The sequence below is a fragment of the Macaca mulatta genome, chromosome 4 (assembly GCF_049350105.2).
Source record: "Macaca mulatta isolate MMU2019108-1 chromosome 4, T2T-MMU8v2.0, whole genome shotgun sequence".
Classification (NCBI taxonomy): Eukaryota; Metazoa; Chordata; class Mammalia; order Primates; family Cercopithecidae; genus Macaca; species Macaca mulatta.
In genome coordinates, this window is record NC_133409.1 from 130,498,469 (window position 1) to 130,523,581 (window position 25,113).

Consider the following 25,113-nt stretch of genomic DNA (forward strand, 5'->3'; position numbering starts at 1 on the left):
CCCTTGATCTCATTTCTACAGGATTTAGACAAGTGTCAGACCCTTGGAATGCTACACAATAGTGACCTTGATTCCCTAACTTTGCTGGGAAAAAAAGTGAGTTTAAATCTAGTGTTGAACTTATATGGAATGCTTTGTAACTGTGGTAGTCAAATTGTTCTTGATACAAAAGAAGCCCCACCCCTCTTTCAGAGACATCTGTCTTTCAGTCTGGCTCAGGTTTTCTGGTCTTGAGGCTACTTAATGCATTTCTAATAAAACTCCGAGTCTTTTTTGTTGTTGTTGTTGCATTTGGTGCATGGAAAAATTCAGGGGTTTCTCCTTATTGTTAACTTTCCAGATATTATTTTTAAAGCTTTAGTGTTCTAATTGTAAAAATAGAACACTTTCAGGAAAAAAAAAGACCAAAAAGCCAAAACACTGCTTGGCAAAACGCAAAAGGATAAAGATGGTGGTGTTTAGTGCTTGATGGATGAACAAGTGGTTAAAGGGTGTAATTCGGAACCAAGAGGCACCACCCCATGGCTAGTCCTGAGCCCCTTTGGGGGGAAAAGCAGTCTTTAATTACATCTGGAACTCATTAATTCTTTTTGGAGCCTCTTTCCAGATCAGCTCCCCCATCAGCCACCCATTGAGCAACAGAAATTCCAGATGGTTCCCTCCATATGCCAGTGCTCATTCTCTCAAGTAGGATAGATTGGTCACTGACAGAATAGGGTGGAATATCTGTAGCCAAGGCAGGACGGGGTGGAAAGCACTGGAACACACTTAAATTAGAGGTGGTCCATCCCGTGTATTATTATGTGAGTTGTATACATAACTATTTCTGAGTGATTGCTCTGAAATATCTTGAGTAATTTTATGGAAAGGATGTTACTTCTAGAAAATGTGGCACATAGATGCCAGCTTTTGACTCCTGGAAAAAAGAGAAATCCTCTGCAAGTGTCATTGTAGCTGAGAACTGATCAATTTAGACTTGCAGCTGATCTGCTCTGGAGGCTACATTAGGGTGAATTCTTTTGCTCATGTAACTATCTGAAATCTTTATTATTGTGATACAAGGAGAATTCCTTTATGAAAATCTCTGTATGCTATGTGCTTATTTTATTTTAGCAGAATTTTCTTATAAGAGACACATTGGTAGACTCTAGTTTGAAGCATCTGGGAATAAAAACAGAGTTAACCCCCATATAATTAAAAAGTATGTCATCATTTCAAGTATATCACATTATTTATTCGTATATATACCTGTCTTCATCTGATGGTGGGAAACATGACTCGCTCATCTTTAAATTCCTAACACCCATCAAGATTTGTCACATTATAGGAAAGAAAAGGAATAAATAAGAAAAAGTGGGGAGATGAATCCAGGGAATTTCAAAGTGAAAAGTGTGGCACCAAAAGAAATAAGACTAATGTTTCTCTTCTTATCTTCATTCTATACTTTTCCTCTGATAGCTATTGGAATTTATGCGTGTGCACACACATGTTTACTTATGCATGTGTGTGTGTGTGGTGTTATTTTGGATCATCTATTATGAGATAAATATTATTCTTCTAGGTCCTGAGAAAATAAAAGTGAGAACATCAGCTGCATTCCTGTTCTCAAGTGGTTATAATAGTCTTTGTGTGATTTGTGGGAAATTTGTTGGTACATTTGGAGTTGGTAGGGCAATTAAAAGGAACCATTTTTTCTAAAAGGGGTATAATTTAAACTTCATGTACTTATCATATTTTAGCTGATAAATACATCTAAAAGCACCACTATCATACTTTTATGTGTATGTGTGAGTACTCTGTGGATGAGAGTTAGCATTAGTTCAACAAATTTTATCGTTTTGTACAATCAGGTTTAATAGCTGAATATTGGTTGAATGTGCTATGGGTTGGAACAGATAAAAATCAATTTGTTTAAAACTCTTGCTTTGAGACAGGGAGAATGGAACCAATTTGGAAAATATATTTTAGGATATCATCCAGGAAAACTTCCCCAACCTAGCTAGGCAAGCCAACATTGAAATTCAGGAAATGCAGAGAACCCCAGTAAGATACTGTATGAGAAGATCATTCCCTAGACACATAATCGTCAAATTCTCCAAGGTCAAAATGAAAGCAAAAATATTAAAGGCAGCCAGAGAAAGGCCAGGTGACCTACAAAGGGAAGCCCATCAGACAAACCACAGACCTCTTAATGGAAACACTGTAAGCCAGAAGAGATTGGGGGCAAATATTCAACATTCTTAAAGAAAAGACATTCCAACACAGAATTTCTTTTTCTTTCTTTCTATTTTATTTTTGAGATGGAGTCTTGCTCTGTCACCCAGGCTGGAGTGCTGTGGTGTGATCTCAGTTCATTGCAACCTCTATCTTCCAGGTTCAAGCAATTCTTGTACCTCAGCCTCCCAAGTAGCTGGGATTTCAGGTATGCATCATCATGCCTGGCTAATTTTTGTATTTTTAGTAGAGACAGGATTTTGCCATGTTGGCCAGGCTGGTCTTGAACTTCTAGCCTCAAGTGATCCACTTGCCTTGGCCTCCCAAAGTGCTGGAATTACAGGCATGAGCCATCGCACCTGGCCCCCAACCTAGAATTTCTTATCTGGACAAACTAAGCTTCATAATCAAAAGAGAAATCAGATCCTTTTCAGATAAGCAAATGCTGAGGGAATTTAGTACCACCAGATCTGCCTTACAAGAACTGAAGGAAACACTAAATATGAAAATGAAAAACTATTACCAGTCACTACAAAAACTGAAATACATAGACCAGTGACATTATGGAGCAATCACGTAAACAAGTCTGCAAAATAACTAGCTAGCATCATAATGACAGGATCAAATACACACAATATCAATACTAGCATTAAATATAAATGGGCTAAATGTCCCAATTAAAAAACACAGAGTCTTTTAAAGCTGGATAAAGAACCAAGACCCATCAGTGTGCTGTCTTCAAGAGTCCTATCTCACATACAAAGACACACATAGGTTCAAAATAAAGGAAAGAAGAAAAATTTACCCAGCAAATGGAAAACAGAAAAAAAGCAGGGGTTGCAATCCTAGTTTCTGACAAAATGTACTTAAACCAACAAAAATGAAAAAAGACAAGGGCAGTACATAATGGTAAAGGGTTCAATTCAACAAGAAGAGCTAACTATCCTAAATATATGTGCACCCAATACTGTAGCACTCAGATTCATAAAGCAAGTTCTTAGAGACCTTCTAAGAGACTTAGACTCCCACACAATAATAGCATGAGACTTTAACACCCCACTGACAATCTTAGACAGATAATTTAGAACATTAAAAAAGATACTCAGGACCAGAACTCAACTCTGGATAAAGTGGACCTGATAGATATCTACAGACCTCTCCACCCCAAAACAAAGGAATATACATTCTTCTCATTACCACATAGCACTTACTTTAAAATTGATCATATAATTGGAAGTAAATCACTCTCTGCAAATGCAGAAGAACTGAAATAATAACAGTCTCTCAGACCACAGCACAATCAAATTAGAATGTAAGATTAAGAAATCTATTCAAGGCCAGGTGTGGTGGCTCATGACTGTCATCCCAGCACTTTGGGAGGCTGAGGTGGGTGGATTGCCTGAGGTCAGGAGTTCAAGACCAGCCTGGGCAACATGCTGAAACCCTGTCTCTACTAAAAATACAAAAATTATCCAGGTATGGTGGAAGACGCCTGTAATCCCAGCTACTCGGGAGGCTGAGGCAAGGGAATCACTTGAATCCAGGAGGCAGAGGTTGCAGTGAGCTGATATCACACCACTGCACTCCAGCCTGGGCAACAGAATAATGAGACTCTGTCTCAAAAAAAAAAAAAAAAAAAAAAAAAAAGGTCTCTTCAAAACCACACAACACCATGGAAATGAACAACCTTCTTCTCCTGAACGACTCTTGAGTAAATAGTGAAATGAAGGTGGAAATCAAAGAGTTATTTGAAACTCATGAGAATGAAGATATACTGTACCAGAATATCTGGGACATAGCTAAAGCAGCATGAAGAGGGAAATTTATAGCACTAAATGCCCACATCTAAAAGCGAGAAAGATCTCAAGTTAACAATCTAACATTACAACTAAAAGAACTAGAGAACCTAGAGCAAATAAATGTCAAAGCTAGCAGAAGACAAGAAATAACCAAGATCTGAGCTGAACTGAAGGACATAGAGACATGAAAACCCTTCAAAAAATCAACAAATCTAGGAGCTTTTTTTTTTTTTTTTAAACTAATGAAATAGACTGCTGGCTAGATTAATAAAGAAGAAAAGAGAGAAGATTGAAATAAACACAATCAGAAACAACAAGGGGGATATTACCACTGACCCCAGAGAAACACAAACAACCCTCAGGGAATATTATAAACACCTCTTGCACATAAAGCAGAAAATTTAGAAGAAATGGATAAATTCCTGGACACATGCACCCTCCCAAGACTGAACCAGGAAGAAATTGAATCCCTGAATAGATTAATAATGAATTCTGAAAATGAGGCAGTAATAAATAGCCTATCAACCAAAGAAATCCCAGGACCAGGTGGATTCACAGTTGAATTCTACTAGAGTTATGAGGAAGAGCTGGTACTATTTCTACTGAAACTATTCCAAAGAATTAAAAAGGAAGGACTCCTTCCTATCTCATTCCATGAGGTCAGCATCATCCTGATACCAAAACCTGGCAGAGATATGACAAAAAGAAAAATTCAGGCCAATATTATTGATGAACAACAATGCAAAAATTCTCAACAAAATGCTGGCAAACTGAATCCAGCAGCACATCAAAAAGCTTATCCAGCATGATCAAGTAGGCTTCGTGCCTGGAATGCAAGGTTGGTTTAATATATGCAAATCAGTAAATGTGATTCGTTACACAAACAGAACTAAAGACCAAAACCACATGATTATCTCAATAGATGCAGAAAAGCCCTTTGATAAATTCAACATACATTCAAATTAAAAACTCTCAATAAATTAAGTATTGAAGAAATATACCTCAAAATAATAAAAGGCATATATGAAAAACTTATAGCCAATATTCTACTGAATAGGCAAAAGCCAGAGGCACTCCCCTTGAAAACTGTCACAAGACAAGGATGCTCTCTCTCACCACTCCTATTCAAGGCAGTATTGGAAGTTCTGGCCAGGTCAATTAGGCAAGAGATGGAAATAAAGCATATTTAAATAGGAGGAGAGGAAGTCAAAATATCTTTGTTTGCAGATGACACGATCCTATAGCTTGAAAACCCTATTGTCTCAGCCCAAAAGCTTCTTAAACTGATAAGCAACTTCAGCAAAGTCTCAGGATACAAAATCAATGTGCAAAAATCACTAGCATTTCTATACAGTAACTATAGACATGCCAAGAGCCAAACCACAAATGAACTCCCATTCACAGCTGCCACAAGAAGAATAAAATATCTGTGAATACAACTAACAAGGAAAGTGAAGGACCTCTTCAAGGAGAACTACAAACCACTGCTCAAAGAAATCAGAGATGACACAAATAAATGAAAAAATATTCCATGCTCATAGATAGGAAGAATCAATATCATGAAGATGGCCATACTGTCTAAAGCAATTTATAGATTCATTGCTAGTCCCCTTAAACTACCATTAAGATTTTTCACAGAATTAGTAAAAACTATTTCAAAATTCATATAAAACCAAACAAAAGTCCGAATAGCCAAGGCAATCCTAAGCAAAAAGAGAAAAGCTAGAGGCATCACATGACCCAACTTTAAACTACACTGCAGGGCTACAGTAACCAAATAGCATAACAAAACAGCATGGTACTGGTACAAAACAGACACATAGACCAATGGAACAGAAAAAGAAGGCAGAAACAAGACTGCACGCCTACAACCATCTCATCTTTGACAAATCTCAGAAAACAAGTAGTGGGGAAAGAATTTCCTGTTTAATAAATGATGCTGGGAGAATTGGCTAGCCATATGCAAAAAAATGGAAACTAGGCCCCTTTCTTAAACTATATACAAAAATCAACTCAAGATGGAATAAAGACTTAAATGTAAAGCCCACAACTATAAAAACCCTGGAAGAAAACCTAGGCAATACCATTCAGGACATAGGCACAGGCGAAGATTACATGATAAGATGCCAAAAGCAATTGCAACAAAAGCAAAAATTGACAAATGGGATATAATTAAACTAAAGAGCTTCTGCACAGCAAAAGAAACTATCATCAGGGTAATCAAGCTACAGAATGAGAGAAAAATTTTGCAATCTATGCATCTGACAAATGTCTAATATCCTTAAGATCCTTAAGATCCTTAAGATCTATAAGGATCTTAAATTTACAAGAAAAAAACAACCCCATTAAAAAGTGGGCAAAGAACATGAACAGATACCTCTCAAAAGAAGACATACATGCAGCCAACAGACATATGAAAAAAAGCTTAACATCATTGATCATTAGAGAAATGCAAATCAAAACCATAATGAGATATCATCTCATACCAGTCAGAATGGCTATTATTAAAAAATCAAAAAACAGATGCTGGTAAGGTTGTAGAGCAAAAGGAATGCTTTTATACTGTTGGTGGGAGTGTAAATTAGTTCAATCATTGTGGAAGATAGTGTGGCGATTCCTCAAAGACTCAGAGGCAGAAATACCATTCGACCCAGCATCCCATTACTGGGTATATACCCAAAGGAATAGAAACCATTCTGTTTTAAAGACACATACACACATATGTTCATTGCAGCACTATTCACAATAGCAAAGACATGCAATCAACTTAAATGCCCATCAATGATAGACTGGATACAGAAAATGTGGTACATGGATATAATGGAATACTATGCAGCCATACAAAGGAATGAGATAATGTCCTTTGCAGGGATATGGATGGAGCTGGAGGCCATTATCCTTAGTAACCTAACACAGGAACAGAAAACCAAATACCACATGTTCTTGCTTGTAAGTGGGAGCTAAGTGATGAGAACACATGGACACAAGGCAGGGAACAGCACACACTGGGGCCTGTCAGAGGGCAGGGGGTGGGAGGAGGAAGAGGATCAGGAAGAATAGCTAATTGGTTCTGGGCTTAATACCTGAGTGATGGCATGATCTGTGCAGCAGGTCACCCTGGCACAAGTTTACCTGTGTTAACAAACCTGCACATCCTGCTCATGTATCCCTGAATTTAAAATGAAAGATGAAAATTAAATAAATAAGTAAATAAATTAGAGGCAAAGCCCTCTTGTTTTTTACAAGTTTTGCTTCAAATAATTCTTAAAGTTATGAACCCATAAAATGTATGCTAAACCTAGAACATTCTCTAGGTACTTCACTCTTTTATTTGAATATTTTGAAAAGTGCCAGAGATGAGAGTAAGATATATATTTATTTTTATCTGTTTAGCTTGATCATTCATTTTGTACCAGTCACCAATGAGCTCTTGAATTTAAGGTATGTAGGGGATTAAACTCAACAGATCTGGACGACATTTATTTAGTGTCTTTATCTTCAGCATTGCAAAAACACTAGGAATTTAAAAAGAAAAAGAATGATCTCTTCACTTAAGGAAGTCAGAGTGGGAGAGGAAGTCATAATCACACTGAGGACCAGCCCAGTGACAGTTACTTCCTCACATACAATAGTGTATGTATATAATTTGAATAATGTGTCTCGGTACTCTGATAGATGCATGTACAGTGTGTCACTGAAGTGTAAAAGGGAGAGGTTGTTTCCCTAGGGAGAGTGGTGGAGCCAGTGAGGAGAGAGAATATCTTGCTAGCAGAACTAATGCTTGCTTTGCATCCTGATGGGATAGGACCATACTTTGAGAACCACTGCTCTACATCTAACTGAGAGAAGAGGGGAGGGAAAAGGCATACAGAATTAATGGACCAGGCCTAGAGATGTCATACTTTAATTCTTCCCACATTTTATTGGCTACAACTCAGTCACATGACTTCATCTACCTGCAAAGGAGGTGGAAACCGTAGTCTGTGAACTTAGGAAAACAAGAGAAATGGTTGGTTTACAACTCTATAGTCTCTGCCACAGGAGGGCATGGCCATTCTTATAATGCAGGAAGCAGGGAGGGGCTAGGAAAGACAACTCATGACAAGTTAATTTGCTTGGGCATATCCTTAAGAAGGGCAAGTGCACTGTTTCCTAGAATGAGAGATGAGATTATATTAACAAAATAATTCCTTATAAATCTTTACATGTGTTGGTGATTATGGCACTAGAAATTTAAGCAAAAATCTTTATTTTATGTCACTAATTAGTGTTGAATTACTGCTAAATTTCAAAAAGTAACACAACACTTTGGCATACATGAAATACTGTTTTAAATGAAAGTGTTGTATTTGTATATTACTCTATAGTAAATCTCAGGCAAAAGCTATGATTATTTCTTCTGAAGTTATATGAAGACTGCTTTTATGAAAGGGGAAATAAAACATAATGATTTTAAATTTTCCAGTAAGCTCTATAAGCCTGGCAAGCTAAGGGACAACAGTAAAAATAATAACATCAAGTATTTATTAAGCATGCACCATGTACTTTGCCTTACACAATGGGACTTAGGGAATTAGATACAGCTTACTAATATTGTATAAGCATTTTCAATCTATTAACTCATTTAACCCTCACAAAAGTCCTATGAACAAAACAGTTATTTTTAGTATTATTCCCATTCCACAGATGAGAAAACTGAGGCACAGAGCGATAAAGTTATTTGCCTAGACAGCTAGTAAGTAGCAGAATTGGTATTCATATCCAAGTAGTCTGCCTTCAGAGGCCAATGTCATGTCTACTGCTCTGTATATCCCTGAAGCTAGAACCAAAAGTGAAGATACAGGAACAAAGGGTAGGGAGCTCATTCGAGCTGTGTGTTTCCACTGCAGTAGACTCAAGGCTGCTGTTTGGTGTATAAGTAGTGCATTTTGTCCATGAATGTGGTGTGTTAAGCAATGGTAGCATTTATCAATCAGAACTGATTTTCCTGTTCAGTAAGGCCTAGCCTTTGGCAGACTATTCATTCTTCCAGTTGCTATACCTGTTCTGGTTTAGATAACACTGTATGCAGCTCCCAAACTGCTGGGAGAATCCTAGAATAAAAGACGTAATTCTTGTTTTTGTGACATATCTGAGCAATTTCTTTTTCTTCCACAGACAGAACTGTCCTCGTGGATACAGATCTTCCATTCTTCAAAGGGCTGTATGTGATGGGTACCTTAGACTTCCCTGTGGACAGAAGCAATGTTCTGAGTGTGGCATGCATGGTCATTGCAGGAGGGGAGCTGAAAGTTGGTGAGTAAAGGCCCAAGGATTGCAAGCATATTGGGAATTATACTCTGTGAGAAGGGGCTCTGGGAAACAAATGGTATCATCAAGCAGGTTGCTTAACAGAGTCTGGGGAGTGTTAAGGTAGTAGTGAGTGTACTAGTAAAGTTACTCTTTGGCAAGCTTTACACGTGGTCACAGGTGGCTTGTATTGGTCATTCTCTCATGCCCATGCACTATCAGGCTGTTTCTGGTCCGCCTGCTGCTGCTCATTCCAGGGCTATATATATATTTTTTTTTTTTACCTCCTCCAGGCTACAGATCAAGTCTTCCAGTAGGTTTTCTTTGTGTCAGAATATGCCTTTAACTCACTCTTTCAGAAGATATCATAGGATGGATTTGATATCATCTGATCAACTAACTCACAATAAAATTTCAATTGCTGTCTTAACAATTTCCTGAGAAAATATACTTGAAAGCAAAGCTATGTGCTAGCACTTTACTGGGACTAATAATCCCAAAGACGTGAGAATGAAGGAAAAAGAAAAGTGAGGAGGAAAGTGAGGGAAAGCAAATACAAGGTAGTCATAGCTTCTTGAAGAAGCATGCTTGGTTTGCTTGGTTATGTGGGATATCTTGAGAGAAGCCTTATTAGAACCTCCATATCTTGGGACAATATGGGGGAGGTAGTGAGGAGAAGGCAAGCATCTCACCTGGCCCATTCCACACCATTAACTCCTCTGACTTTGTTATTTTTATGGCTCCCTGGGTAGCTAGTGGAAGGACCAGAGAATCAGTAGGTGCCAGGAGATGAGGCTCCTCTTGCTGGGAAGCGGATCATGTTACTGGGGCCCCAGGACAGGCAGAATGGAATGGATCTGGGGTAGTGTATTAACCAGATTTGGCTTACTTAATTAAAAAAACCTGAAATGTTATGGGTAGACTCTATACTTAGAACTGTTGTGAGCGATGGGTATAAATGCTGAAAAGACATGTACCCTGTCTCCAAAGGAACTACTTTAGAACTTTAGTAAGGCATTCTACTTTGCCCCAGGAAGAAGATTAAAAGAGAATTCCCAGAAAAAAATCATATCATATTCCAAAGAAATATATCTCTAGTGGTAAGGAAATATTTAGATATCGTTGTTAGGTAGCATGAAAATTTTAGATTCTCTGTTGGGAGAAAATTCTAGATCTAATTACCTGAACGAAGGTTAAGTCACTGTAAAAAGATTTCTGAAAAAATATGGTCAATCCTTTTCTTAAATACTTCCAGTGACAAAAAAATCAAAACCTTTCAAGGCAACCTGTTCCCACTATTTAAAGTCCTATTAGAATTCTTTTTGTTCCATTAAGCTAAAGTCTATCTTCCTCCAATTTCCATAGGTTCAGGCTCTTCCTCTTGAGCCATTCAGGACAAGTATCATACTCCTTTTAATTCTATAGCACTTCATTCACATCTTCTTGAATCTTTTCTGTTTTAGGTCATACAGTATAACCATGGTTCATAGTTATTGCTGTTTTAAGTATTTCTTTTTAGTGTATGGTACAAAACTGCAAATATAGGAAAACAAAGAGAATTATATGGTGGAAATGAAGTGATCACTCAAAGTTTCCGAGTGCAAATATTTCCAAGTGCAAATATAACCACAATTAATATTTTGGTGTTTTATCTCAAAATCATTTATTTTCTTACACATACACACACACACACACGCATATATTTCAAAATGTAGGGCATATACTTTGACTTTTTTTGATCCTATAATTTCTGCAACGTTATATAATATATGGGAATATATAGATATGCTTGCATGTATAATAATTTAGCCATTTTTCTCTTGTTGAACATCTAAGATATTTCAGATTTTTGTCCTTGTAACTCACTCTGCAATGAACATTCAATAATTAAATCATTATTCATATCTTCGTTTTCTTAGGATGGGCTTTTAAACATGAAATTAATGGGCCTAAGGATAAGAACATTTTTTAAAGGTTTTTAATACATGCTGCCAAATTGCTTTTCAGAAAAATTTTACAAATTTGTACACCCCATTTCCTATAGATTATTATGAGATTCCCTCTTTCTTGCTGGCATTGCCTCTAAACACAACTTTGTTTTGTTTAATTCCTCTGAAAGCCAGGGAGAAAGAACTATTCCCAGGTGGGATCTGCCTATTCTGAACAGAATGAAATGAGTATAGCAGTTAACAGAATGGGCTCTGAGTCAGATGGTGGAGGGACCAAATCCACCTTGGCCACCTATTGGCTGTTTGACCTTCAGCAAGTCAACCTCTGGGCACCTTCATTTCTTCATCTGCAACGTATGTAGGATAACAGTAGAACCTTCCTCAGAGAGATATTAAACATAACAGCTCACAGGAAATGCTTGGTATATGGTAGGTGTTCAATAAATGTTTAGCAGCCAGGGTGCCCACAGAAAATATATGTCATAAGCATTAGACAGTTTGAAGGGATTTAAATAAAGGAATGATTTACAAAGATCCAAATGGGATGAGGTATACCCTAAGGCTAGTAAAGCCACTTATCCTTACTACCTCTTGCCATAAAGGACTGAGGAAAGAATGTTACAGGAACCCAGAGATAAAGAGAAAGGTTTAGAGATGGTTGTCAGATCACCCCAGAGGCATGGCCTTTGTATGGTTGGGAAACACCCAGTACAAGGAAGGAACTCCAGGAATAAACAGTCTTATCTCATTCTTTTGCTTCCCTCCTGTCTTCTGCTTGTGCTACCATTTGGCCACATCCGACTGGAAGTCAGAGTAAAGGAGAACTTGATGCAGTACACAAAGGTCAGCCACATCCTGGGGCACTGGGAAGGGTGGAGAAGCACAGAACTTGGAAATGGAGGTGTCAACAAAAGCTCTCCAGCACAGCTTCCAGCTATCAGAACAGATATGATTCTTCTGTTAATAAAGCCAAATATTAAACTGACTTCTTTATCCAGCCAGGTCATGCTGTTAGTCCTGCCAACTACATTGTTGACTCTGATTCCTGCTCTTTTTATTTGTGCTGCCACAAATACGTATCTCTACATTGTACAGTTGTGTTGGGCTTATTTTGTTTTCTCTTGGGTTTTGAGGGAATCTCATGGCAATACTGTTTACCCATCTCTTCATTTAATTATTTCAGATCATCTTTCTACACTGGAGATATTCTCTTGAAGTCTGGTCTTTTCCTCACAGATTACTATCATTTGCCCATTTGTTTAACATTGTGTAAAATCCTCATTAATTAATTGAGAAATATTAAATAACATTGAACCCTGTTCTTGTTACTATAAAACTTATTTCCAGTTGATATCTTCTATTGCAAAGATTGATCTCTTTTTTCGGTAAGTTATATTTGGATTTCTAAGGTCACTTATTACTATAATATGTAGCTTGTTGCCTGAAAAATTTGTACCTTTGAAGGTAAGTGACACTGTGCCACTTTCCAGTTTTACTTTATATATTTCAGGTCTCATTAAAAAATTTCTCTATTCCCAATTCTATTTTTTACCCCTCACTAGATAGTGGTATATTCTTTTTCTCCTTGCTTCATCCATGTGTTCCAGGCCTAAAGGTTGGTTATTGGAGCCCATCTGCCCAATCCTATGTGTATTATGCCTGAAGGAAGACTTTCAACCCATCTGTCCAATTTTACCACACCCTAAAGAAATCCCAACATGAAACAGATAATAAGACTAGTTAGTAAATAAATTTAATAGATTTGGACATTGGCACAGAGTGCTGCCAGTGTATGCCTGCTATCTGATACCATTTGATCCAAGTCCCAACATTGTAGAATTATATTTTCTGGTGGTCCTGCTTTTTTTTTTTTTTTTTGAGATGGAGTTTTGCTCTTGTTGCCCAGGCAGGAGTGCAGTGGCGCGACCTCAGCTCACTGTAACCTCTGCCTTCCAGTTTTAAGTAATTATCCTGCCTCAGCCTCCCAAGTAGCTGGGATTACAGCCTCCCGCCACCATGTTGGCTCAGCTAATTTTTGTATTTTTATTAGAGACAGGGTTTCACCATGTTGGCCAGGCTGGTCTCGAATTTCTGACCTCGTGATCCACCTGCCTTGGCCTCCCAAAGTGCTGGGATTATAGGCATGAGCCACCACGCCCAGCTGGTGGTCCTGCTTTTAAGGCAGCTGGTGCTGGCAAAGGTATCAATGGACTTTTAATAGAGTTGAATCATAGAATGCTAGAATTAGAAAGGAAGCTCAAGATCAAAGCTTTGCTTAGAGGGCTACAGCTGCATCACAAATGCCAAACTCAATTTCATTCTTCGTTCAGTGCTTGTCTCATTAGCCTGATAAAACACTTAAGATAAGCTTAAAGAATTACACATGTGTGTTCATTCTTTCATTTATCATGGGTTTACTCAGTGCCTACCGTGTACCAAGTACCATGGGGGATACTGGGCATATAGAAACAGAAATCATGAACCCGAATTTTCAAGAGATGTCTCAATAAAATGGTGTGACAAATGAGTAAAAACATGATTGGAAGGGTCATGTCTTCCAACCTAGAGGGAGCTTAAAGATAAAGGAAGACCTGTGAACAGGTACATATTTTAGATGAGCATTATACTTTCGGGAAACTGCAGGGAATGAGTATGTCTGGATAGCCGACTTTGTATGAAATGGTGGTTGACCTGATATACTATGCTAAGGAGTTTGGATTTTCCTATGAAGGCAGTGGGTAGTCACTGGATAGTTTTAAGTAAGGAAGTGACATGATTATATTTATTCTTGGAAAAATTAGTGCTGGAAGTGTAGAGAATGCACTTAAAAGGGACACCGTGAAAAGGGAGAAGTCTACTGAGATGTTTTAGGAAAGGAATTGTAAGGGAGTGAACTAAGGTTTACTCTTTAACAGGAGTTAAAGAGGAAAGAATGAATCAGAGACACATTGGGGGGGTAAAAATCACTAGAACCTAGTGATAATTTTGATCTGAGGCAAGGAGGAGTTGTTTGGGATATATCCAAGGTTTCGGGTTGGGAGATCTGGGTCAATGGGGATGCCAAGAATGAGTGCCCTTTCCTCACTCTGTTAGTTGAATGGCCCTCGGCAAGTTATATGAACTAGCTGTGTCTCAGTACCCTTATCTCCAAGGTAGAAATAATAATAGTACATATTTCATAGAGGTTTTAAAAAATTAAATGAGTTAATATTTATTAAAGTGCTTGAACAATGTTGAGTATACAGTAAACTTTATACAGTGGTTTGTTAAGTACCCACACTCATAAATCTCAAGGTTAGATTTCAATGAAAGATGCAAGTGATAATACCTAGAGGGCAAGTAGATTTATGAATAAAGAAACCAATGAGAAAGGTCTGTGCTAAATGTACATATTTGAGGATCATCAGCTCAAATGTGAAATTAAAGATGTGAGTAAAATTGGCCAAACAGATTTTGTGGATAGAAATTTTGAGGAGCACCGGTCTTTGAAGGGTGGTAGAGGAAGCTGAGTTCAGGAACAAGAATGGAAAAAAAAAAAAAAAAAAACAGTTATATAGGTGGAAAGAAAATGAAATGACAAGAAAATAATATCTTGAAACAAAGAAGGCAATTTACAAGAGGAAGTGGTCAGTGATATGAGATACAGTGGAAATGACAAAGAAAATAGAAAAGAAAATTGACCATCTTATTCCAGCTTTTTGTTTTTTATAATGGCTTATAAATGTAGTTTTGACACAAATTGTTACTTTTCATGTAAAACAAATAAAAATGCAACATTTACTCCTTCAGGAGCAATAACTTTTCATAAGCTCAATACCATTTATCTATTCTTTAACAACTTTATTTTTTGGCTTTAGTATAGCCTGAGGTGTCATTGAACATATTGAATTTCATGGTTGAAAATGAATAGTTGTCCATATTGAGTCATGGCATCAAAACTTTATGGGGTTGCTTTCATGAATAACTGATTTTCTTTTGGATGGTGAAATGAAATGGATAAACAGATACTAAGGAGAAAATAATTCCTCCAATATGGTGATTTTCCAAAGTTTCCTTTGTAGATTTGTCCCTTCCTCCTTTATCTCCTCCCCACCTCCCTCTTTCATTGAATGCCAACTCAGAGCCAGGCATTCTTTCTGGCATTTGAATATTCCACAGTGAACAAGACGTTCAGTAGTGAACAATTCCTGCTTGCATTATTTTATTGGGGGAAACAGACAAATAGTAAAATAAATGAGGAAGATAAGTTTAGATAGCAGTACATTCTCTGAAAGAAACTAAACAGGAACATTAATTAATGAGAGATCCAGGTTGGATGTTGGCAACCATATGTTAGATAGTTAGTAAAGACCTTTCTAACAAGTCAATGTGACATCAGACTGTAGAGACAAGAAAAAGCTAGACCTGCAAAGATTTGAACAAGAGCATTTCAGGCTGAGGGAGAGTTAGTGCAAAGGTCCCGAGGGAGAAATGTGCTTTGTGTAGTAGTTGTGAGGCAGAAAGGCAGCCCCTGTAGTTGGAGAATCGTAAATAGTAGTGAGTTTATAGTGAACATCATGAGTTTCATGGGCCAGATTTTATATAGAGTGTTGCTTTCTAAAGCATTAAAGAACAAAATGAGTCCAAATTATGCTGAGAATTGCTACTTATTGATAGTCTCTTGAGTATGGCTTTAATAAGACAGAAATTAGCTTCATAAATATGGAAGTTCCAGAGACATGAATTATGATTTTAGTTTAGTAACTCATTGTACAATTTCTGGAAAATACCCCAATAGTAGATTCATAACTGTGATGTTGCAAATCTCTGTGATTGTTTGAAACATCTGTCTCGTTTTATTGGTAAGGAAACTGAAATCCAGAGAGATTATTGATTTGTTTCAAGGTCTCAGAGCTGACAAAAAACAGGACCAGGACAAGTGGCTATTTTAGCTATCTTAAATATCGTCCTTCAAGCTTTTGCCCAAGGACTACCTTTACTATTTAATGGCAAAAATCACAATTACTTTTGCACCAATCTAATATGAAGGCTCTCTTGTCTCCATGCAGTACATTTCAGTGTACCTTTCCTTCTGGTCCATGCTACTCATTCATGTTGCCATTATTGCATTCAGTGGTGACATGAATAGCATTAGTGTCTATCTCTATTAAATAATTAATTAGTGTCTTATCTCCAGTAAATGATAGACTTCATCAGAACATTTTATAACCCTAGTACCTACTGCATTGTAGAATTCTGATAATATGCTGTTATGACTAATAATCTATACACAAGTGAATGGGCATATTTAGGTTTGTCTTTCAGCTCACTGCCTTTTTCTTGGAAAACATTCAATCTCCTTAGACTTAAATGTCTATATCTGTGAGGAAGAAATTATGGTGTTAATGTTTAGATGACTACAATATATTTATCCCCTATGTGAAAGGAAAAAAGGAGGTATAAAATCAAATTTAAAACGTTGGTGTCTTGGAGGAATTGAAAGTATTTTCATTTTTACAATCTGTTAGAACAGGAAAATCGACTTAAAAATGTCCCCAACTCAAAGCTTGTTCAATAAACACTTGTTTGTTGATTTAAATGTTTTTTTTAAAACATATAAAAGCTTTGCCCATGAATAGCTGTCTGAGTCCATCCCTTTCATCAGTGTCTCCTCTTATATGAGACGTTGTGCCCATGCTTTAACAAACGTGTTCCTTGTTGTTTTAGATATCAATGCTGTTAACTTGTTATTGACTCAAACATTCAACTCAATAAAGACTGTTTTAATCTTGTACTTTTAAAACTGCGAATGAAAAATCTTCTTTTAATACTTTTTAGGAAGACTTCAGAGAGGGGTTACCAATAATAATACATTTGTATTAATTATTAAAATAATATAAATGTATCATTTAAATAATATAAAATAATAAATTTATATAATTTTATAAAGTTTTTTTGTATTGTAAAAATACATTTGTGAGACAAATATTCTGATGGATATTTACAGCTTAATAGAACCCTCCTTGATCCCTAAGTCAACAAGATATGCCCCAACCATTGCCATCCCTGGGGACACAGCAGTTCATTGTTCCTTTGGCCTGTTACAACCAGGTCACATGATGCATTGTCTAGTTGCTCAGTAATTATACTAGGCACTCGGCTTTTATCCTAAAACTTGTCACATATTGTTTTTCAGGGTCAGTGATGGGTATTTGTCAGCCCTGTCTCACATTTGTAGCCAGGAGCCTAAGGTCATCATTAGCACATGCCTTTGATTGTCAGGAAATGAAGTACTAGGTATATGGAAGTTTCTTTCATTGCTTCCATGATTGGGACTTTCTCAATCCTAAAGAAGAAGAAAAATCCATACACAGTTTATTGCCTTTCAAACTGACAGTTCTGTAAGGCTCATTGGATGATTAAGTAATAACAAGGAGACAAACCTGAGAAAAGTGTAGATTAAAACATATCCTCCAGCTTAAAGCCACAATACCCAGTAGTCAGACCCATTGAGCAGCCAGAGAGAATCTTGTATGTGATGTTCATTTAAAAAAATATATGAAGTTAAAAAGTATGTCCTCCTTCAAATTTAACTATGATTAGAAAAAGACACAAATACCCACGCATGCAATGTGTAAAATATAAGTGTACATAGATATCTGCAAAATAGATGGTTTGTTCAGTTTATTTAGATGGACAGTTCCCTAATCAAACTAACAGTTGCTTGATAAAATATAAAGGTGACACAAAAGGGATGTGACTTTTAAAGCTGTTACTTATTTAGCCGTAGGAGCAAAAGTGCAAAAGCTTTGCCCCTTAGAGGTACAGGAAACGCTAAAACTCATTTCTGTGCTTGGAGAGTCCCTAATAAGGCTGGCAGCCAACAGTTAAATAATACTTATTTCAAAATGATATTAAGAATAGAAAGATCTGTTTATTTTCTGATGGATATTAGTTCTCTCATAACATCATATTATCCTTAAATCTATGTGTGTGTGTGTGTGTGTGTGTGTGTATTTTTCATATTTTTTTAAGCCAAACGCTAATACAAATAAAGATTCTTCTGTCTATTGGGACATCAGTTAGTCTTTACTAAAGGCATTTGCAGTAATCATCTTTCCTATTTTAATAATTTTTAAATCAGTCTTTCTTAGACTGTGCTTTTGACTCATGAATCCATATAACAGTAATATAGTATTTCTTAGGGATTTATTTAGTTATTAAAATAATCAAATAATAAATTTATTATAAAATATTTAATTTTGCATACAAACAAAATAATTTTAAGAAAACTAGTGAATGAATGAATGAATGAATGATTTGTTTTTTTAGTTAGAAAACTTACAGGAATGTTTCAGTTTAAGGTAAACTTTGTGTTTTCTGAAGTTCCTTGGGCTGGACATTGAAATAAGTAGTCACTTAATATTTTTGCTTTGAAATGTCTAGTGTCTAGCTAGTACTTTAGGAATTAGATATTACTTGCTAGGAAGAACTTGCCTTATTTTTTTAAGTTTTCAAATTTAAAGGTTAATTTTGAATAAGTGTGATACCTCCATGGTTACTATTACTATCTTTTTTACAACTATTATTAATACTGCTAAAAGCCAATATTTTTAAAAAACATGTATCATATACAGACACTGTGCCCTGTACTATTAGCATGGACTAAATCATTTAACCCTCACAAAAAATGGATGCTATTATTGTGCCTATTTTATCATTGAGGAAACTGAGGCTTAAAGAAATGAGGTAATTTGCTCAACCTTATGGAAGAAGTTTTAAGAATTTTTATACATTTTGTAAGTAGTGAATGAATAACATATTTTCATGTTTATTTTAATATTCCATTATTGATAAGTTGAGAGGCCTCATTAAAAATGAAAATTTGTCAGCTTGGATAAAATCACTGTATGAGGGGTTGGACATTGTTATTTGATAATGCCTACTGATTTTTATAACCAATTTTTATCTTACTGGACTGCAAGCCCCATTCTACCCTACATTTATTTTCAGATGGAATCAGTTCTATTGGGGAGGAATGTTTTAGGAATAAGCGGGTCAAATATACACTGCGAATTAAAAGCTACTTCAGAAAAAAATGTGTGCTGCAATTTACTTGGTTCAGTGCTATTTACCGGCTTGGGTTTATATGATAGTAAGAAGGTTCTAGAGGCTCTGGTCTGGAGAAAATCGCTATTGCAGGGCATGAGAAAAATAGTTATGCTTTAAGTAGAAGCTCAACTTCCAAAGTCATCACCATTTAACCCACTTCTGAGGACAAGGGAAAAATGTACAAAATTTATTTCGGGGGTAATTTCTTTATCTTTCATGTGCAATCAAGGTATTTATAGAGTTTTAAGATTAACTCAGATAAAAATACAAATTATATAAAAATACAATTTTTGCTTTGGAGTCAGTGAATAGCACCTGGAAAATAGTATATTCAGAAGATGTGACTAAAATTTTGGCCAGTTTCCCCTCTTTTGATCAACAAAAGTCATTGAAGAGTATTCTTGGAACATAGTCATTTAATGTATTTTTATTGTGGAAAATGACACACATATACAACAAATTTTATAAAATGAAAAAATATGCTTAATTAAACATTATAAATCCAGTCTACTGGATATGTAGTGAGATCTCATTCTTGTTTTAATTTTTATTTCTTTTTTATGATATGATTGAGCATAGTAGAATGTATTTATTATTTATTTGAGAGTATCTTGTTTTGTAAAATAGCTGTTCTCTTACTCTTTTTTAACGATGAATGTACCTGTTTTATTTACCGAAGTTATTTATATATTTTGGAATGTATCTTTTGTCGGTTATATGTAGTACAAATATCTTTTCCCACTCTGTGGCTTGCTTTTTTACTTTCTTTTTTTTAATTCCTTTGAGATGGAGTCTCGCTCTGTCACCAGACTGGAGTGCAGTGTGGCACGATCTTGGCTCACTGCAACCTCCACGACAGGGATTCAAGCTATTCTCCTGCCTCAGCCTCTTGATTAGCTGGGACTACAGGTGTGTGGCACCATGCCCAGCTAATATTTGTATTTTTAGTAGAGACAAGGTTTCACCATGTTGGCCAGGATGGTCTAGATCTCTTGACCTTGTGATCTGCCTGCCTTGGCCTCCCAAAGTGTTGGGATTAAAGGCATGAGCCACCACATCCAGCTGCTTTTTTACTTTCTTAATGGTATTCTTTGATAATTGGAAAAATTAATATAGCTTGCTTTTGAAATTTTTTTGTTACGAATTATAAATTTTGATGGAACTATGGTCAGAAAACAAATGCTGTATAATTCCAATTTTTTAAAATTTGCTAAACTGCTTTATCATATGATCAATTTTTTAAAATGTTTTGTGCATGCTTTAAAAGAATGTACATTCTTTGTGGGTCTAGTTTTCCATCTATGCCTGTTATGTCAAATATGCAAATTGCATTATTCAAAACTGCTGTATCATTATTGTATTTTTTTTTTAACAACAGTTGTGTTGGCTTTACAACAAGTGTTATAGGTATATCCATTTGTCCTTGTAGTCCTGTTGATTTTTGCAGTATATATTTTTAAGCTATAATGGTAGGTACATAAATGCTTAAAAGTTGTAATTTACTGGTGAAGTTAGTCTTTTATTACTATGGGGTATTTCTCTTTATTCCAATTGTTTTCTCCAGGAGGGTTGGTAAAAATTACCAAGTTAAACATTTCTGGAATAAAATATCTTCAAATAAACTCTGCTGGGAGTACATAGTTTCTTCTTGCACTCACTGAGAGAAGGAGGCAATCAGGTAAATGGCCCTTACAGTATAGTTTTAGAAGTATTGTGGTAAAACATGGCATTCTGTGATAGCCCTTAGAAGGTCACTTAACCCAGACTTAGTTGACAAGGCCCTTTCCAGAAGAGATGACATCTGAACTGGGTTTGAGAGTATGTAAGAGTTGGCCGTGACAAAAACAGGAATGAAGGCAGAGAGGGGCAGAAGCAAGGGAGTATATGGTTGCTTGGGGACTTGTACATTTCAGCTATTAAGTATGTCAAAAAGTCTGGGAAGAAAGGAAGGAGTTTAAAATGGACAAAAATATTTCTAATTGTTTGCTATTTCAAGGTGTTTTTAAATGTTGCCAATTATAAATAAATAACACTGATGTGGAGAACTTTGGGCATTATTCTTTGCCCTTGTCCCCTACAAGTTCTTTAGGACAAGTTGCTTGAAGTAGAATTACTTTAGCAAGGGGTACAGAACATTTTACACACAAAAGGGGGCATCTAATTCAAGATCATAGAAGGCTTTCAGGAATAAATTATGGTAGAGCCAAGTTTTACGGGATGAATCAAAGTTAGTTAACATGAAGGTAAAACATGTAAACGCTGGGAAATCTCATGAGCACAGAGGAGAGTGAGTTGAGGGAAGGGTAAATAATTTCTTATGGGTTGGCTTGGTACAAGGTCTGGTGAGTCATGTTGATAGAGTGGGCTTAAGTGCAAACTAGGATTATACTTGATTCCATCAAAGAGCTTTAGTTAATAAAATAAGGAAATGTCCTTTTTTCTTATTCTTACCTTTTGAAGTTCCTGGAACCCATTTGTACCATATTCCCCAAATAATTATAATGATTCTCTTTCATATGCCAGAACTCATTTTCTTCCATCTCACGTGATTTTAGCATCTGGAACACATTGTTTCCCCTTCACTGCCCACCATTATACAAAGTAATGTCTGCTTCCCTTTACTTCTTTTCTGTTCCTCCATATCCACATGTCCTAGGATGGTACTTATTAAGTCTAAGGCCCAACTTCGCCATTTAACAGTTATGTGATTCCTGACAAGCTACTTAACCTCTCTTTGCCTCAGTTTCCTCATCAGAACCTCAACTGTATTCGTCATAAAATTGTGAGAATTAAATCGTGCATGTGGAAACATCCGGAATGTCTTTGCAGCACAATGACAATTATATTCCTGCCCATTATGAATACATAAATTTGCCCAGATTTAATATGCCTCTTGCTATAGTTTAGAGAAGCTTTACAAAGGTAAACCAAGGATGAGCTGCATATCCTTAGCATCTTCTGTCTCAGAAGTGGCTACCCTCATTTAGGGGCAAAGCCCATGCTGGAGAGAGCACCTCACCTTTCTTTGATTGCTAGATTTGTGAAGAAAATGAGGATCTCAGCCTTTAAACCTTTCCGTTTATCAGCTTTTACACATTCAAGAAGCATTTTTCCTTCTCTTAGGTCACCTTTGCCTTCTTTCTACTTAGTCCCTATTCTCCATCTTTCTTTTTCCCTCAGTTACAAAAAGGAAGCCAAATTCTGGCCATTGCAGATACCAAAAGATCACAGCAGGCTAACTAATTTTGCCCAGACTTTCTGCGAAAGCTCCACATGTGCTGCAGTGTTGGGTTGCATAATTGATTTAATCTCTAATTTTAGAGGAACGCTGAACTCTTTTTGTAGGACTCTGCATATGTTTCTCTAGGGCAAAAACTGTCCTACTTTTTTTCTCTCTGGTATCTCTTTAGTGCTAGGCCATTTTTTTTCCCCCAAAGACTCTAAACTACCCTCCGTGAAATAAATGAAATCACAGTTGGAAAACAGCTTACTGGACAGACTTGTAACGGCAAGATAACAGCTACGCTATACACATTTACTGAACATTTTCATCCTCCCCTGCTTCCCTTCTTTCTGCTCTAGCACATCTTTATTTTCACTAAGATGATGCATCAGGCTCTCAGCTGAGGAGTTTCATTACCTACACAGAGGAGCAACACATCTTTGCATATTATTGGAAATACATAGGCTTGCTCACCCACTGACCTACTGTATGCCTCTAGGCAGATTTACTTACCTCTTTGAATCTTGCTTTCAGCAGAGTACTGGAATAATGGCAGTGAAGGCTGAACTATAAAGAGGTATGTAGCAAGCTTCAGACTTACCTGTGCCTTTTGGCTAACCAGGTATATAGGAAGTGTCAGCTAGAGGGAATGATTTTATGTTGCTCGAAAGACCAGCAACTAAGATGAAAACTAGGCAATTGTAAGTTTGCTAGTTATTTCACATTGTATTTAACAATGTCATTTTTGGTTATCTTTTCGGGAATTTATAAACTGGGAAGACGCATTTGATAGCCGGTGGTTTTTATGAATCTGTCTGATTTGGTATGTAATTTGGGGATTACCTTCCCAACAGTTATTTCTTTTTCTTTTTTTTTGAGACAGAGTCTCGCTCTGTTGCCCAGGCTGGAGTGCAGTGGCGTGATCTCAGCTCACTGCAAGCTCCGGCTTCCGGGTTCACACCATTCTCCTGCCTCAGCCTTGCGAGTAGCTGGGACTACAGGCGCCCGCCACCTCGCCCGGCTAATTTTTTGTATTTTTAGTAGAGACGGGGTTTCACCGTGTTAGTCAGAATGGTCTCGATCTCCTGACTTCGCGATCCGCCCCCCTCGGCCTCCCAAAATGCTGGGATTACAGGCATGAGCCACCGTGCCTGGACCAGTTATTTCTTAAAAACCTGACTTTAATAACTTTAATATTTTTGTACTCCAAGACATATTTTCCAAAGAGACTAACCTTCCTTAGGTCCATAGTCACTAACGCTATTTTGACAAATTCCCTGAACAATTATCATACCGTAGAAGTATGAATTTTCATACCAAACTCCACTGTTAACATCAATAAAATAAGGTCAGAAACAATTCCAACTGCTGTCTGAGTATCACAGCCTTATGTCTTTATGAGTCTTTATGCTGCTAAAAGAATTTAGTTTTAGAAAATAACCTCTTATTTGTTAAATAAACACTTAGCATAAACAGATCTTTGTTAAAATAGATTCTATTACTTAATAGTTGGATCAATTTAGACAAGTCCCTTAACCTTTAAGACTCTTTATGTGCAAATTTTTAAAACTGGGATAATAATTATACTGACTTCTCAGGTTTGTTGTGAGGAGTAAATGTTAAGATGCATATAAAGAAATTTGAAGTTTGTCTAGCCATAGACAGTGTATCAGGCAGGTTTGCCATAATAATGGTGTGTAACAAATAATCCCCAAATCTCAGTGGTTTGCATCAAGAAATATTTATGTTAGACTTGGTTGGACTTGGCTCCATCTTGTGTGTTCTATTCAGTTTTGCTCTGTATGTCTCTTCATTCAGATACCAGAGGCTATTTAAGGAATTTTCCATTCATGGTAGAGAACAACATGGAAAGAAATCTGGTAAAAAACAAAATAAAACAAAACAAAACAACTTGCCAAGTCCCTTGAAGCATCAACTGAGAACTGATATTCCTATCACTTTCACACAAATTTCACTGGCCAAAGCAAGTCATGTGACCAGGATAAATATTAGTTGGTCAGGAAAGTTTACGCTGCCTTAATAAAGAAAGAAGAGTGAATATCTGGTGAATAATACATGAGTCTCCTTCAGAGACGTTTAGTGAATCTTTTGTTTTTCCTATTCTTATTTCATTTACATAATCACTGACTCCTCCATATAGTTTATTTTACAGTATCTACATTGCATTCTTGAAATTATACCTCAATTTCTCCCTCTCTTTCTTTTAATTTCAAATTGATTTGAATGATATACTTTTCTTTGTAAACAGGTACTTTAGAAAACCCCTTAGAAAAGGAACAAAAGCTTCTGATTCTCCTTAGAGCCTCAGAGGGAGTCTTTTGTGATCGTTTGAATGGAATTCATATTGACCCAGGAACAATTGGTAAGAGTATAATATAGTTTTCATTAAAAATAAAATGCCTGTGTGTGTATTGTGTGTTTGTATCTTATAGAGAAATACTATTCATAGAACATATGCTAAATTCGAAACACTCTTTTAGGTAATTTATATTTATTATTTTACTTACCAGCTCTCTTGTGAGCAGTG

At 36.5% G+C, this 25,113-nt stretch overlaps 1 protein-coding gene across 2 annotated transcripts in view; it reads left to right on the plus strand.

The window, feature by feature from the left end:
• Nucleotides 1–25,113, plus strand: part of PKHD1 (PKHD1 ciliary IPT domain containing fibrocystin/polyductin) — a 465,580-nt gene that overhangs the window by 278,433 nt on the left and 162,034 nt on the right. For both annotated transcript variants that reach the window (XM_077999818.1, XM_077999819.1), the window contains exons 52-53: nt 9,171–9,308; nt 24,835–24,948. In XM_077999818.1, the coding sequence (XP_077855944.1) occupies nt 9,171–9,308; nt 24,835–24,948 (252 nt within the window). The remainder of the gene's footprint in view (nt 1–9,170; nt 9,309–24,834; nt 24,949–25,113) is intronic.